Below are 13,446 nucleotides of genomic sequence, written 5' to 3' on the forward strand. Positions count from 1 at the left end.
CAAGCGAAGAGATTATTCGATAGCAATCCTGGTGTTTTTTTGAGAAGCTCAAATAGAAGAAGGCAAACTGTCACGAGACGGGAGCATACGGCTTGGTGATTAGAGGTGTGTAAGTCAAGTGTGGTGCGCAGGTGGACACAGGTGCCCCGCCAGCTCCCGAGTGACATCTGGGGGAGGGGCAGCTGAGGGCGGACGCCAGCTGGCGGTAAGGGTCATGCGGATGGCGACGGGTGGCGATGCAAGGCGTTAAGCGAGGGCCTGTCACCCCTGGCAGCTGCACGTGCCTAAGTCGACCTTACGTAAGGTACCGGTACAAGCACAGAGTAGGTATAAGCACGCAACAACAGACCAAACAGAAACAAGAAGAGAAACATCAAAAGGGCCCACTCTTGCAGGGCCCGGACCCCGACGGAAGGGCCGCCATCGGCGTCGGCAATGCCACTGCCGCACTTTCCCGGTTTGCTCTTCAGGGGTCCAGGCGGGCACAGGCGGGAAGTCCAGGGTGGGTGGATGTGGGTGACTGCCAAATGAGTGTGCTGGGAGGGTGTGTGACAGTGTGTGCGTGTGTCCATGCCGCCCTACGCCTTTGGGGCATCATCTCGGCCATACTTCTCGGCATACCCTTCCTTACGCAGTAGGTAAAGTACCAAGAGTAGATTACTTTGGACGGAGAGACGTCTTGCAAATCTCTCCCTCGACAACTTCGACTATGATCCCTCAATAACACCTACCGTACTTCACAATCGAACCGAACCGAGCATGGCAACGACCACAACACTGTTCCGAGTGTTCTTGCGCCGTCAAACACTCGGAGCCCAAGGATTGCGAAATCGCTTGGCACAGCAGCAACAGCGCCGCGCCAACTCCAGTTCCGAAGTACCCAAGCCGAAGAGGGCAGAGGATCCTATTCCCGTGCCAAACACCATCACCACAATTCCGTTATGGCAGCGTCTCGGGCCCTTGACCCGCGCCGGGGAGGGTTATGCCCGAGCCCAGCGCAAGAGGCCTCTGACGACGCAGTTCATCAGCTCCTTGGTCATCTATTTTTGCGCCGACCTCTCGGCCCAGAACATGAGCGGCAACGACTACAACCCAGAACGGACGATGCGCTCCCTGATCATTGGCGCCATTTCTTCTATTCCCAGTTATAAATGGTAGGTTCGGTCGTTCTCGTTCTCGTGCTCGTGCTCGTGCGTGTGCTCGCAGCTCCCGTGTGGTTTCCGTCTATTCGAACAGCGACTGACGCAGTATTGTGTTTGGCAGGTTCATCTTCCTCTCCCAGAACTTCAACTATGCCTCGAGGCTCCTCTCGCTGGCCACAAAGGTCGTGGTGAACCAGGTGTGCTTCACACCCATATTCAACTCGTACTTCTTCGGCATGCAGGCGTTCCTTGCTGGCGACAACTTCGACCAAATCATCGACCGCATCCGACAATGTGTGCCCGTGAGTATTGTTAACTCGTGCAAGCTGTGGCCTGCCGTGACGGCCTTCAGCTTCTCTTTCATCCCGATGGAATACCGCAGCGTCTTCTCGGGCGTGATTGCTGTCGGATGGCAGACCTATCTGAGTTTCTTGAACAGACAGGCTGAGGTCGTCGAGGAGGCAGAGGAAGTACAAGAGAGATCGCATGCGGTGCCGGCCATCGCTGCTCACGAAAGTTCGGTAAAGATGGAGGCTTGAACTTTGACGACGTAGAGGAGAGGAGCGGAAAGCATAGATATCCTAGACATTCTTTGGCAGCATCATTTTCTTTTGTAGTGCATCGGACGGCGTTGGGCTAGACGGAGACGGACCATACAGACATGGAGAACGTCATGATATGATACGATTTTATTCTTAGAAAAAAATACCTTAGACTTTGTACCGTGTTAGCCGCCACTGTACTGACACTGTACCCTCCGTGCTAGAGCGATGCCAAATGTGCACCCCAAACTTCGCGCCCATTCCGCCTTCGGGCCCTTGACCTCGTCCAGATCACAACCCTCAAAACCTACCCAACGCTGAGCCATTGAGTGCTGGCCAGGACCGGCAACTCTTCTCTGCAATGGCGTCCATCTGCCTGCGATCCTGCCGCGTGCAGTCCGCCCTCCGATCCGCCAGAAATCCTACCACCGTCCGCCCCAGACTCCCTAGCAACATCCCCCGACGTCATGCTTCTACTGGCACCGGCTCCTCGACGGAATCCCAGGCCGGTTCGGGTCTGAAAACTGGCCTGTACAGCATTGCCCTCGTCGGTTCCCTCTACGTCTCCTATCTCTATGTAACCGATACGAGGGCCTCTATCCACGCATTGTCACCCATGTTGATGCGCTTTGCATGGAGCGACGCCGAGGACGCTCACCACGCCGGCACTGGCATGATGAAAACTCTCTACGATCTCGGCCTACACATCCGCGAACGCGATAGAACCCTCGTCGAACACCCTGCTCTGGCGACGGAAGTCTACGGAATGAAACTGTCCAACCCCATCGGTATCAGCGCCGGCCTCGACAAGCACGCCGACATTCCGGACGCCCTCTTCGCCCTCGGTGCCGGCATCGTTGAGGTTGGTGGCTGCACGCCCCGCCCGCAGGACGGCAACCCTCGCCCGCGTGTCTTTCGCGTTCCCAGTCTCGACGGCATGATCAATCGATACGGTCTCAACTCGCGGGGTGCCGACAGCATGGCCATCACCCTGAGGGAGCGCGTGCGCAAGTTCGCTCGCAAGGTTGGCGCGACGGAGCAGGAGGTTCTGGACGGCGAGGCTGGTGTCCCTGCTGGCAGTTTGCTTCCCGGCAGATTGCTGGCTGTGCAGATTGCCAAGAACAAGGAGACGGACCAAAAAGATGTCAATGCCGTTGCTCAGGACTACGTTTACTGCGTGCAACGTCTTGCCAGGTATGCCGATATCCTGGTGGTCAACGTGAGCAGCCCAAACACCCCTGGTCTCCGCGACTTGCAGGCCACCGAGCCTCTGACGAGGCTGTTGGGTGCCGTGGTTCAGGAGGCTCGCAAGGTCGACCGCAAGGTCGCCCCCAAGGTCATGGTCAAGGTCTCCCCTGACGAGGAGGAGGATGCCCAAATTGAGGGTATCGTCCAGGCTGTCTGCAGCAGCGGTGTCGACGGTGTCATCGTGGGCAACACCACCAACCGTCGCACAGGCATCGTTCCCCAAGGCGTCAAGCTTACTGTCAAGGAGCAGAAGGCGCTGCAGGAGACGGGTGGTTACTCGGGACCCGCCATGTACAGCAGAACCCTGGATCTGGTCGGAAGATATCGCAAGAAGCTCGATGCCCAGACCCTCCAAACCGGCTCGGCCGAGGAGGCGGCTGCTATTCCTGATGTTGACGGCTCCCTCTCCGGCAAGCTTCACGATTTGATCGAGGGCAAGGATACACCGAGAAAGGTCATCTTCGCGACAGGCGGCATTACAAATGGAGAGCAGGCGCTCAAGATCCTCAATGCGGGCGCCAGCGTGGCCATGGTGTACACTGGCTTGACGTACGGTGGACCGGGAACAATTACAAAGATAAAACGGGAGATCAAGGACCAGGCGTAGAATACCAACTTAACAAATAGAAGATTGACTGCTCAGTGCAGAATAATCCGGGCTCTTGACATCTGCTCTCATCGTATGAATCGAGTAGATCAAATGTGCGGACCCCGAGAAATCCACCCCGCCGACTCTTGAGGAGACTACCCCGAGAACTGAGCCACCGCAACCCACCAAAATCTTAACCAAACAATTGATGGAATCGCGCATAGTAAGTTCCTCTCCGCAACACAAGTTTGAAGAATTTTGATGTATTTTAATTTGATTGCCTTTGCGGCGTTGTAAAGGAGGGAGAAAAGCAACTGCAAAACGCCCGACTCCGTGTGACCTGGCAGCAATCGGCGCCTATCAAGCTACCCTTTCCTGCGTACAATCATATTCTCCTGCCACCTCTTTCCACGATGATGCCGTTGATGATGCCCTAGCAATGCAAACCGCCGATTCTCCTCTAAATGCTAGACTGAGACCGGGTACTATGTCTACTCCTGGCCCGCGAGGACAAACTCGGGCGCATTCTCAAAGCCGACAACGGTTACAGGCTGAAGCTGAGCAAGCTTCACCAGCTTCTCGCGGGCTGCCTCGTTGAGCTTGACCTCACCATTCTTCTCCTCGCGAGGGCGCACCTCGATCCCAGTGGGGTAAAGGTGCTCAATCTCGACATCCTCGCCGAGCTCAAAGAGCTCAGACCTCTCACGGAAGCACCAAGGACGGCCGTCTCTCATGACCAAGTCGTGCGTGTCGCGGACGTCTTTGGCGTGCAGAGAACGGTACCCGCCGTCTAGGGAGACGGCGATGGAGCTGTGCCAGGGGGTACGGGGGAAGCCGTCGGGGTTGTGCTTCTCGACCAGCAGCGGCATGGAGAGCTTGACGGCGCCGCTGGAGGGGTGGATGGAGAGGCGGACGTGGTCGGGGCAGGTGGCGAGGATGATCTTGGTGAAGGACTCGGCGCGCATCATCATCTTCATGGCGACCTCCTTGACAACCTTGCGGTACTTGTGACCCGAGGTGGCGTGGGCCGCAACGGGACTGTTGCGAAGATCCGTCTCGAGGAAGCGGATGAAGCCGCGGTAGGTCATGAGCGTGTCGTTGTCCGTCTCCATGAGGGCGCGGACGTCCTTGTCCGGGTCGCCAAATTGAGCCTCAAGGGTCTTGCGGCTCTCGTCGACAAGCTCCATGTACTTTTCCTTGGTGAGGGGCTCGTTCTCGTTGGTGAGGCCGAGGAAGTCCATGACGCGGAGGAGCTTGATGCCGTCGTAGCCCTTTTGCGCTGCCATGTCCATGAGAGTGGCGCCGTACTCCCAGGTCTCGTCGTCTGAGATGCCGACGACGTCTAATCGGCGAGTTAGATATCGGACACACAAGTATGGCTATCCAGGAAGGGAAGGGCTTACCGTTGAAGACCAAACCATCAGTGGCAATGTGAACCTCGGCACCATGGGTATAGACCTTGCCAATCTCAACGCAGAGGTCGTTGAGTCTTGCAAGGGCCAGGTCCTCTCCTAGATCAGGGAGAACACCCGTCACCTTGTCGGTGCGGTTTATGCTCTTCCATGGGAAGGCAGGGATAATCATCTTGACCGACTCTCCCTTCTTGACGTACTCCTCAACACGACCGTGGAACATCTTGCGTCCAAGCCACTCGTGGTTCTCCTGGCCCTCGGGGATGATGTGTCTTCCGAATGCTTGGAGAACGTCCAGAATCTTGTGAGCGACTTGCTCAGAAGACTGCTCGAGGGGAGGTGTGGGAAGTGTCTCTGTGATGGTAGGGGCATCTATATCCAGGGTGTTAGTTGGATGGCTCTCGAAGCAACAATGATGGATGTAGCTCACCTCCTTCAACGACATCGTCGATGACAGCATCGATGCTGGCATTTCTCAAAGGGCTATGGAAAGCACTGAAGGGACTTTTCGTTGCGCTGACAGGGCTCCTCAACGTCTGTTCAGGAGGCTGCAGGTCGACGGGGTCAATGGGAGAACCGATTTCAAGGTCGGAGAACTCGACACGCATCTGCCTGAGAGGGCTGAGGGGGCTTCTTAAGTCTGAGACACTGAGGGGAGAGATGGAGCTGAGGGGGCTCTTGAGCTCCGAGCCAAGACTCGGGCGTCTGTAGGTCGGAGCACGGAGCTGTAGAACCGGTCTCGCCATGAGTTTTCCGGTGGGGGCTGCCGGCTTCTTGGCGTCCGTGGGAGACACGGGGACGGGGTCTGCTGCGGAGATGGCCATTTTGATGATTTGCTTAGGTATGGGAGAAGGAATTGAGAAGAGATAGGGAAAGTGAATACCGGAAGACGATGGCAATGAACTTAAGAAGGAAGAAAGGAAATGTTGTTTGATCGTATTAGAGGAAGAGGATGATCTGGGTTGTAGATAATCGATATCAACCATGGCTGGTCTTGGAGATTCTTCTTATACTTGAGATTCACTTTAACCTGGAATAGGTAGGGACCTCCTCAGAGAATGCCATCTGGATATCTCGTAGTATTCCGCATGCATTCAGGACGCTACTCGGAAACTTTCCCATTGTCGAAGCCCGGGCTTGAATCGCAGTGCACCGTGGCGTCTAGGCTGAGCTACCCCAAGCCAAGGCTGGAGTCTGGCCATGGATATGCATCGTTACATGGGAGTGGCCGTGTCTGCATGCACCTGCAGAGCGGCCGAGGGTACGCGTTGCCTTTCTCAATGGTCTAACTACCTTTACCTGACTTGACTCAAAATAAGCACACCTGATGGTCCCAGGCTGGAGGCAAAAGACATTGTCTTACCTCGTGTCGGCGATGAGACTAGGTCACCACCGGCTATACCGGCATGATGGGCACGAATCCTTAGCTTTACCCACTGCTCGCGCGTGCGTCCCCTGATTTTCATGATTGCCAAGAACAGATGGGAACTTGGTGGTATCCATGAATCTTGTGGAGGCACCTCCCACGTTTGGAGGCTTTTGGAACGTAACACAACCTAGCCCTAACCGTGTCGTTTGGCTGAAGAGGCTTGACTTGGCTGTCGGCTACTAGTCCCAGAGCAGGGCAGCCAATGGATTGACACGTCTGGATTAGTCCTGGCCTAAGTGCTCGAGCTAAGCCCATCCGATTTTAAGTTCGGGAAGCTGGGAAAATGATCCATCACCAAATGTGTCTTGAACTTGTTGGTTCGCCCGTCGCATTCCGGTCATCTCTGTTGTGTGTCCCAGTCAGCCAGGCTGAGCTGGTATCGCCGGCGCCGTGAGCGAGGCGCTGGTCTGGTAAACTCAATTACATGCCGTATCCGGAAACTTTGGGTAGCTATTTTCGATTTGCCGTAAAAGAACCAATGGCTCGGTATAGCATTCTGTGTCTTGAGCATCTCGATTTCCTTTTGTCGACATGATAACCCCTCGTTTTCTGTTCTAGTTGATCCACAATCGAAAGTTTGGCATTCATTCCTCGAATTGCTTCCCATTCTTCGGTAACTTTACTGGACCAACTAGCTTCACGTTGCTCACATTTCGGGTCGCCATGATGGAGAAAGATCTCCCAACTCTGCCCATCGTCCAAAGCGTGCCATACGATGAGCACCATCAACTGGCACCTTCCGAGCACCACGCCCACACCACAAACTACAACCACAACCAAATAATCATGTCCAACAACGACGAGCATCATGTCCGACCCCAAAGCCAGAGCCTTTCCGAAGGCCAACAACGATCACTACAGGCAGACGAAGAAAAGGCTGAACTAGTTCCTCCCGTTCTTGACGGGCCAGACGGTGGTTTCCAAGGCTGGCTCCAAGTCCTCGTCGCATTTCTGCTCGTATTAGACGGCTTCGGTTTCATCACTGCCTTTGGTGTTTTCCAGGCTTCATACGTCAAAATTTTACCGGACAGTTCAACCTCCGACATCTCATGGATCGGTTCGATGCAAATATTCCTCCTTTTCCTCCTAGGAACCCTGAGTGGCAGACTCATCGACGCCGGCCACTTCAGAATTATCTTGATCACCGGCATCGTCTTCCAAGTCGGAGGCATCTTTGGAGCCTCATTCTCCAGCAAATACTGGCACTTTTTGCTGTCACAAGGCATCGCCACGGGTATCGGCAACGGTATGCACTTCACCGCGCTCGTCTGGCTGGTCTCGCAATACTTCACAAAGAGGCGGGGTCTAGCGCTCGGGATCAGTTCCTGCGGTGCTCCCATCGGTGCCGTCATCTTTACCATCATCGCTCGTGAGATGATCCCAAGAACGGGAATCCAGTGGACGCTTCGCACTATGGGTTTCTTGGTTCTTGCTGACAGCATCGTCATCTACCTCATTGCGCGACCTAAAGCTGCGACCCGCAAGGGTGGTCCCTTGCTCGAACTGTCAGCCTTCAAAGAACTGCCGTACCTCTTATTCACCGTTGGCATGTTCTTCGCCTTGTTGGGCGTCTACTTCGCATATTATTATGTACGTATCTTCACGGATTGTCTCTTGCCATTTTCATCAGAAATGATAGACTAACATCTTCCTCACCAGGTCCCCCTTTTCAGTCGCAACAAGCTCGACCTCGATGACAGCGGAGCCTTGACTGTCCTCATCGTCATGTCGGCCGTGGGCATAATTGGTCGACTTGTGCCCCCATACCTCGCTGACAAGAGCATCAAACCTCTCAGAACACTCGTTATATCACTGCTTTTGAGTAGCCTCAACGTCTTTGCCTGGATCGCCGTGAGCTCCATGGCTGGACTCTACGCCTGGGTCATTGCATACGCCTTCACCGCCAACGCAGTGCAGACGCTCTTCACGGCATCAATGGGCGAGGTCACGTCGGACATGTCAAAGCTCGGGGTACGCATCGGCATGGTCTTCACCATTGTCAGTTTTGCTTGTCTCGCTGGTCCACCCATTGGCGGAAGTCTTGTTGGGCTGAATCACGGCGATTTCCTCTATGCGCAACTATTTGCTGGCGCTTCCATGCTGCTGGGTGGTCTTTTGGTTGCACTTGCGAAGATAAAGCAGGTTGGACAGAAGGACTTTTGGCGGATTTAAGACTCTCGTTCACCTTCCTTTTCATCTTTTTTCAAGGATACCATATTTTTATCTGATGCAACTGCGCTTGCTGTAGCAAAAGCATCGGATGGCGTTTCCCAGTCTCGGGGGGGATTGGCGTAGGGCGTTTGATTCTGGATTAGATTATTGGGGACAAGGGTGAGAATTCGAAGTATACAACATTGCCAAAGAATGAAATATCACTTACCACCATATCTATTGGCGAACTCCCGCATCGAATCTATGGCATCAGAATCTTCTGACGGGCTTCCCTCACATCGCGTTCATGTTATTCACGGCTCATAGCAAAGCCCATCATCCAAGACCGGAAATTGCGGCACATTCTTGGCAATCTTGGAAGCTTCCCCCTCACCGGATATCAGGCAGAGAAGCTCGCACTCTAGAGCTATCGTGGCTTACCCAGAATTCGGGCCAGAGGGTCTTTGAAGCCGTTTCGAGCTTGGCGCCAATCGGCTAGTTGCTATGGCGTCTTTGAGTAAACCGCCCTATTCGCTGAAGAGAATCGGAAAGTAGAAATTCATCTGAACGACACTTGACAGCCCTTTACTGAAATCGATGTAGGATGCAAGCGGCTTGACATCTTTGGCTAGATCAGTTTAAGCGAGCTAGCCTTTAGCTCGTACCTTAAATCCTTTGTCAAAGTGGCTATTCCTATTCGACGGAAGCCGCTGCGAGCCCAGTCAGTCGACTCACTCAACTTGATCTAGCCAGCCTAGCTCGTTCCACAGCCCTAGAACCAGCAGTGCGGTGCCACGCTTCGACGAACGTGACACAGAGCTAATAAGTTTCCGAGACCAGAAATAAAACAATCAGGTGGCGTACTCGAGAATATCTTAGCACACTTGCCACAGCAAGGGGTATCACTCAATGGCACCAATAAATTATCAGGCAAATTGCAGGTCGGCAGCAAACAAGCACAGCAGCAGACCCTGGCTCCATGCGATGAGTACCATAGTATCAAACCAAGCAACCTTTGCAAACAAGTTGTCTACAAGTATGCCGGCGGATCCGTGCTTTAGCGGCATGGCAACCATGTATGTCAGGTATTGTGGCGTTGGCCGCGTGCGGCAACTCCTCAATTGCTGGCATTTCAGCTTCAAGCCACATGCAGCTCGACGTCTTGCCCAGTCGTTCAACGCTCAGCCCAACCCGACGGGAAAGCCACGAGCGTGCCACCTCGGAAGCACCGTAAGACCCTGGGATCCCGACATTCTATTTTCCCTCTGCCCTTGGCGTAAGTCTGGGGGCAAACTAACCCTATGCGCCGGGATCACGAATGTCGCCGGCCGGCTAGGCAGTTCAACGAATTCCGTGAGGGCCTTCTCAAATAAATGAAATGCACAGTCAGATGGCAGTGTTTTCAGTTCTGATGCATTAGTTATAAGTCGTACGCAGACGTCTGGGTCGCACTTTTCGGTCCGTTTGACTGTCACTTCAACCCTTCCATCACTGCCTTTGGCTTTGGTTTCGACAACAAGATGAAGCCTTCAGTATCAGCGGCCTTGAGGTATTTCAAATCTTCTCACGCGAGCCTATTCTTCGTCAGCGCTAACATACTCCAAGCTTGTGTGGCCTCCTTTCGGGTATCTCACAGACAGTGCATGCCTTGTCTGGGACTGCGGCGAGTATCTCCACAACTACGCCAACCCCAACCTGTTTGCCCCGATATTTGGGAGCCAAATCGAGCGAGAAGAAAGCTAGCCCACCGTGGGGTAACCGCACATGCGAATCTGATCCTGAGAATGTGCCTGACACTGGTGTCGTGCGAAAATACGAGTGGACGATACAACGGGCTGTCCTAGCACCTGATGGATTTGGTACGTTACATCAACCCTTAGCCTCACCATCAGATGATCTCTATTTCGATCGAGCAAGGCAGATCGCATTTTTCGCCTACCCCTAGCCAGTGACTGATCATAGTCATTGCCTACAGAACAAACACTTCTCACAGTCAACGGCCAGTTCCCTGGGCCTCTCGTTGAGGCGAACTGGGGGGACATTGTGGAGATCACCGTCCACAACAACATCACGGGTCCAGAGGAAGGCACAGCGATGCATTGGCATGGGTGAGTCCAGAATAAATCACGTCCCCACAGCCGTTGGCTACTTCGTGCTAAAGTCCTTACAAGCATACACCAGCAAGGGACTGGACTCATGGATGGAGTCAGCGGTATCACGCAATGTCCCATTGTACCTGGTGGGAGTTTCACCTATCGCTGGAAAGCCAGCACGTATGGATCGACATGGTACCATGGCCATCATGCGCTGCAGTATGGCGGAGGTCTGTGGGGTCCTATGGTTATCTACGGCCCCTCTCACGTCGAATACGATCTCGACTTGGGCCCCGTCACACTCTCCGACTATTATCACTACCCTTACGAGAAGATTGCCTCGGATGCCATATCAACCAGTAACGATACCAGCGTCTACGCCCCTCAGTCGAATAACCAGTTGATCAACGGAATGAATCACTTCAACTGCTCACTTGCTCCCGCGAATACGACTTGCAAGAGTAATGCTCCACGCGCATCCTTGAGATTCAAGTCTGGCAAAGTTCATAAGCTCCGGTTGATCAACACAAGTGTCGAGGCTATGCAAATCTTTTCCATAGACGGCCACAAGATCATTGTGACCACAATGGACTTCGTGCCTGTAGAGCCTTACGAAGTGGAGTACATCATCCTCGGTGTCGGCATGAGAGCTGATGTTCTTGTCAAGGGTAATGGAGACCCGAAGCGGTCTTACTACATGCGCTCAAGAATTCAGTGTGCCGCCACCAAAGTTAACGAGACACTGGGCACTATCTACTATGACGAGACGCCCACCACGGTCGTTCCAGCCACCAAAACTGTTGCGCCTCTGCCAAGCTTCACTGCAACATGCGGTGATGTAAGTGCTACTTATTTTAATCTCCCTTCCAACTAGCTCGTCATGCTAATTCAACCTGTCTTGGTAGCCTGATCTTCACTTGAAAAAGCCAATTTACAAGAAGCGTGTCCCTAAGCCTGATCTTACACTTCTCTACGACATCGACTTCAGATCAAACGCTAGCGGCAATCATCAGTGGCTGATGAATAATGTGACATTCAAAGCCGACTGGAGCCGCCCGTTGTACATCGAGGCAGTAGATGGTCACGCCGAGTATCTTAAGGATCCCCAGCACATCTTGGCCACGATTCCTGACGATGTCCGCCATGTTCGTGTTGTGCTGAACAACCATTTCTCCGTCCATCCGATGCACATCCATGGCGGTGACTTCCAGATCCTGAGCGAATCGGATGGGTTCTACAACGGCACTCTGAAGTATCCCAAGAACCCGGCCCGCGCCGACACGGAACTTCTCCGGCGTAACGGAAATCTTGTTGTGCAGTTTGAAGCAAAGAATCCAGGAATCTGGAGCTTCCATTGCCATACTGCGTGGCACGCCAGTGTTGGTCTCTACATCAACTTTTTGGTCAAGCCAAAGACAGTCCGACAAAGCAAGATCCCTGATGATGTTCGCGAGGTTTGCGCGGCCTGGGATGACTACGTACAATTACACGGCGAGAATGCTCTACCTTTCGATAGTGGGCTTCGATAAAAAGTGGATATGTAGCTGACAGATTGTTCCGTGATTAATTTGCCTTTGGGAGCGTCACTTGACATGGACATAGTGGAATTTGCATAGCGGGGAGTTCAATTGATTCCTTCAGATTTTAACCTAATTAAGTATCTAATATAATCACTTCAATCATGGACAAAGAATAACACTTCTACACCCAGGCGGTTTCTTCGACTAAAGTACCTTATATTACACCAAATAAGAGCGTGCCCAGGCTTAAATGTATGTAAAAAAGCTTTATATCGTCCACCATATGACGAAAAACACGACGTATCATCCCATTTAGAACAGCTGGACTTGCTAAACTTCTGTAGATGGAAAGCTTGGCACTCGATGCCATGCAAGTTCTTGTCCCAACAACCTTCTAGTACGCAGTTACATCCTGTGTTCGCCGTTTCGAAAGCTGGAATGCTGCAAGAAGAGACCTTAAGGTCCCTTCAACAAATATCATTCCATGTTCTCGTTCCTGCACGGCGATTTATTCATCAGCTCTTGTGCTTCGGGATCCCCACACTGTCGCCTTGACCAGAAACCATCGGAAAGCCAGAGAGTCGCATCAAGGGACCGCTTTCTCAGGGTTGTAGGTGCGACTCCACAACTTATAGTAGCGTCCCAAATGTTAGAAGCTACTCCTGCGGCATAATGATGCCCGCTTGTCTGTTGGATGACGAAGCCTATGACCGCAATGGGGCAATAGATAGCCATCTGCACGACCGCGACTGGCACAAACAACACACAGCCAGCCATCCATAAGAGCATGATGATTGACTGTATAATCGAGAGAAGGAGCCAGAAGACAAGTCGCGGTTTCGGTCTGGTTGGACATTGAGGTTGTGGTGTGATGCTATCTTCACGCATGTCGATAGCCGCCGTCATGAAGGACACCGCCAACACGACTGCAGAGAACACGGTGCCCATCATCACCAAGTGGTTGACTAAGACTTGCAGATGAGGATCCATGGCTTTGTTCAAAGTTAAGAAGAAGTTGTCGAAGAAATCGGATTGTGTTGAAAACGTGATCGTGATGGTTACACAAGATCGCGGTTGGCCAAGGGCTGATTTATTCAGAGCAAAGTGGAGACTGCGAGAGCGGAATGCAAATGAACACTTGAGATAGCCAGAACAATATCGTCATGCCAACAAGGTAGTGTACCCGTATTGAGAGCCGGTCGCTGCGGTACTTGCTAGTACAAATTCCTCCCGATGAACCTTAATAAACAGGTAGAAATCACGCTGCAATCCAGGATCCAGACCGCCGGATATTCATTCCACTTTGAATGATTTAATTAC

The 13,446-nt window shown here is 53.0% G+C and overlaps 5 protein-coding genes across 5 annotated transcripts; 3 read left to right on the forward strand and 2 right to left on the reverse strand.

The window, feature by feature from the left end:
* Positions 1 to 759: 759 nt before the first annotated feature.
* On the forward strand, positions 760 to 3,539 carry CPAR01_04191 (dihydroorotate dehydrogenase; the record flags this gene model as incomplete). Its single annotated transcript, XM_060488472.1, has 3 exons — positions 760 to 1,154; positions 1,264 to 1,658; positions 1,975 to 3,539. 3 exons carry the CDS (start codon positions 760 to 762, stop codon positions 3,537 to 3,539), a joined length of 2,355 nt encoding a protein of 784 aa, XP_060352678.1.
* A 473-nt stretch (positions 3,540 to 4,012) lies between these two features.
* On the reverse strand, positions 4,013 to 5,757 carry CPAR01_04192 (pyoverdine/dityrosine biosynthesis protein; the record flags this gene model as incomplete). The annotated part of the gene is made up of 3 exons (XM_060488473.1): positions 4,013 to 4,863; positions 4,925 to 5,305; positions 5,364 to 5,757. The coding sequence occupies 3 exons, from the start codon at positions 5,755 to 5,757 to the stop codon at positions 4,013 to 4,015; spliced, it is 1,626 nt and encodes a 541-aa protein (XP_060352679.1).
* Positions 5,758 to 7,025: 1,268 nt separating this feature from the next.
* Positions 7,026 to 8,534, forward strand: CPAR01_04193 (major facilitator superfamily transporter; the record flags this gene model as incomplete). The annotated part of the gene is made up of 2 exons (XM_060488474.1): positions 7,026 to 7,952; positions 8,022 to 8,534. The coding sequence occupies 2 exons, from the start codon at positions 7,026 to 7,028 to the stop codon at positions 8,532 to 8,534; spliced, it is 1,440 nt and encodes a 479-aa protein (XP_060352680.1).
* Positions 8,535 to 9,587: 1,053 nt separating this feature from the next.
* Positions 9,588 to 12,135, forward strand: CPAR01_04194 (multicopper oxidase; the record flags this gene model as incomplete). The annotated part of the gene is made up of 6 exons (XM_060488475.1): positions 9,588 to 9,743; positions 9,941 to 10,062; positions 10,119 to 10,372; positions 10,507 to 10,621; positions 10,685 to 11,444; positions 11,533 to 12,135. The coding sequence occupies 6 exons, from the start codon at positions 9,588 to 9,590 to the stop codon at positions 12,133 to 12,135; spliced, it is 2,010 nt and encodes a 669-aa protein (XP_060352681.1).
* Positions 12,136 to 12,603: 468 nt separating this feature from the next.
* CPAR01_04195 (uncharacterized protein) lies at positions 12,604 to 13,116 on the reverse strand (the record flags this gene model as incomplete). Its single annotated transcript, XM_060488476.1, has 1 exon — positions 12,604 to 13,116. One exon carries the CDS (start codon positions 13,114 to 13,116, stop codon positions 12,604 to 12,606), a length of 513 nt encoding a protein of 170 aa, XP_060352682.1.
* Between the last annotated feature and the right edge of the window lie 330 nt (positions 13,117 to 13,446).

The sequence above is a fragment of the Colletotrichum paranaense genome (assembly GCF_030867605.1).
Source record: "Colletotrichum paranaense strain IMI 384185 chromosome Unknown Scaffold_3.1, whole genome shotgun sequence".
Lineage (NCBI taxonomy): Eukaryota > Fungi > Ascomycota > Sordariomycetes > Glomerellales > Glomerellaceae > Colletotrichum > Colletotrichum paranaense.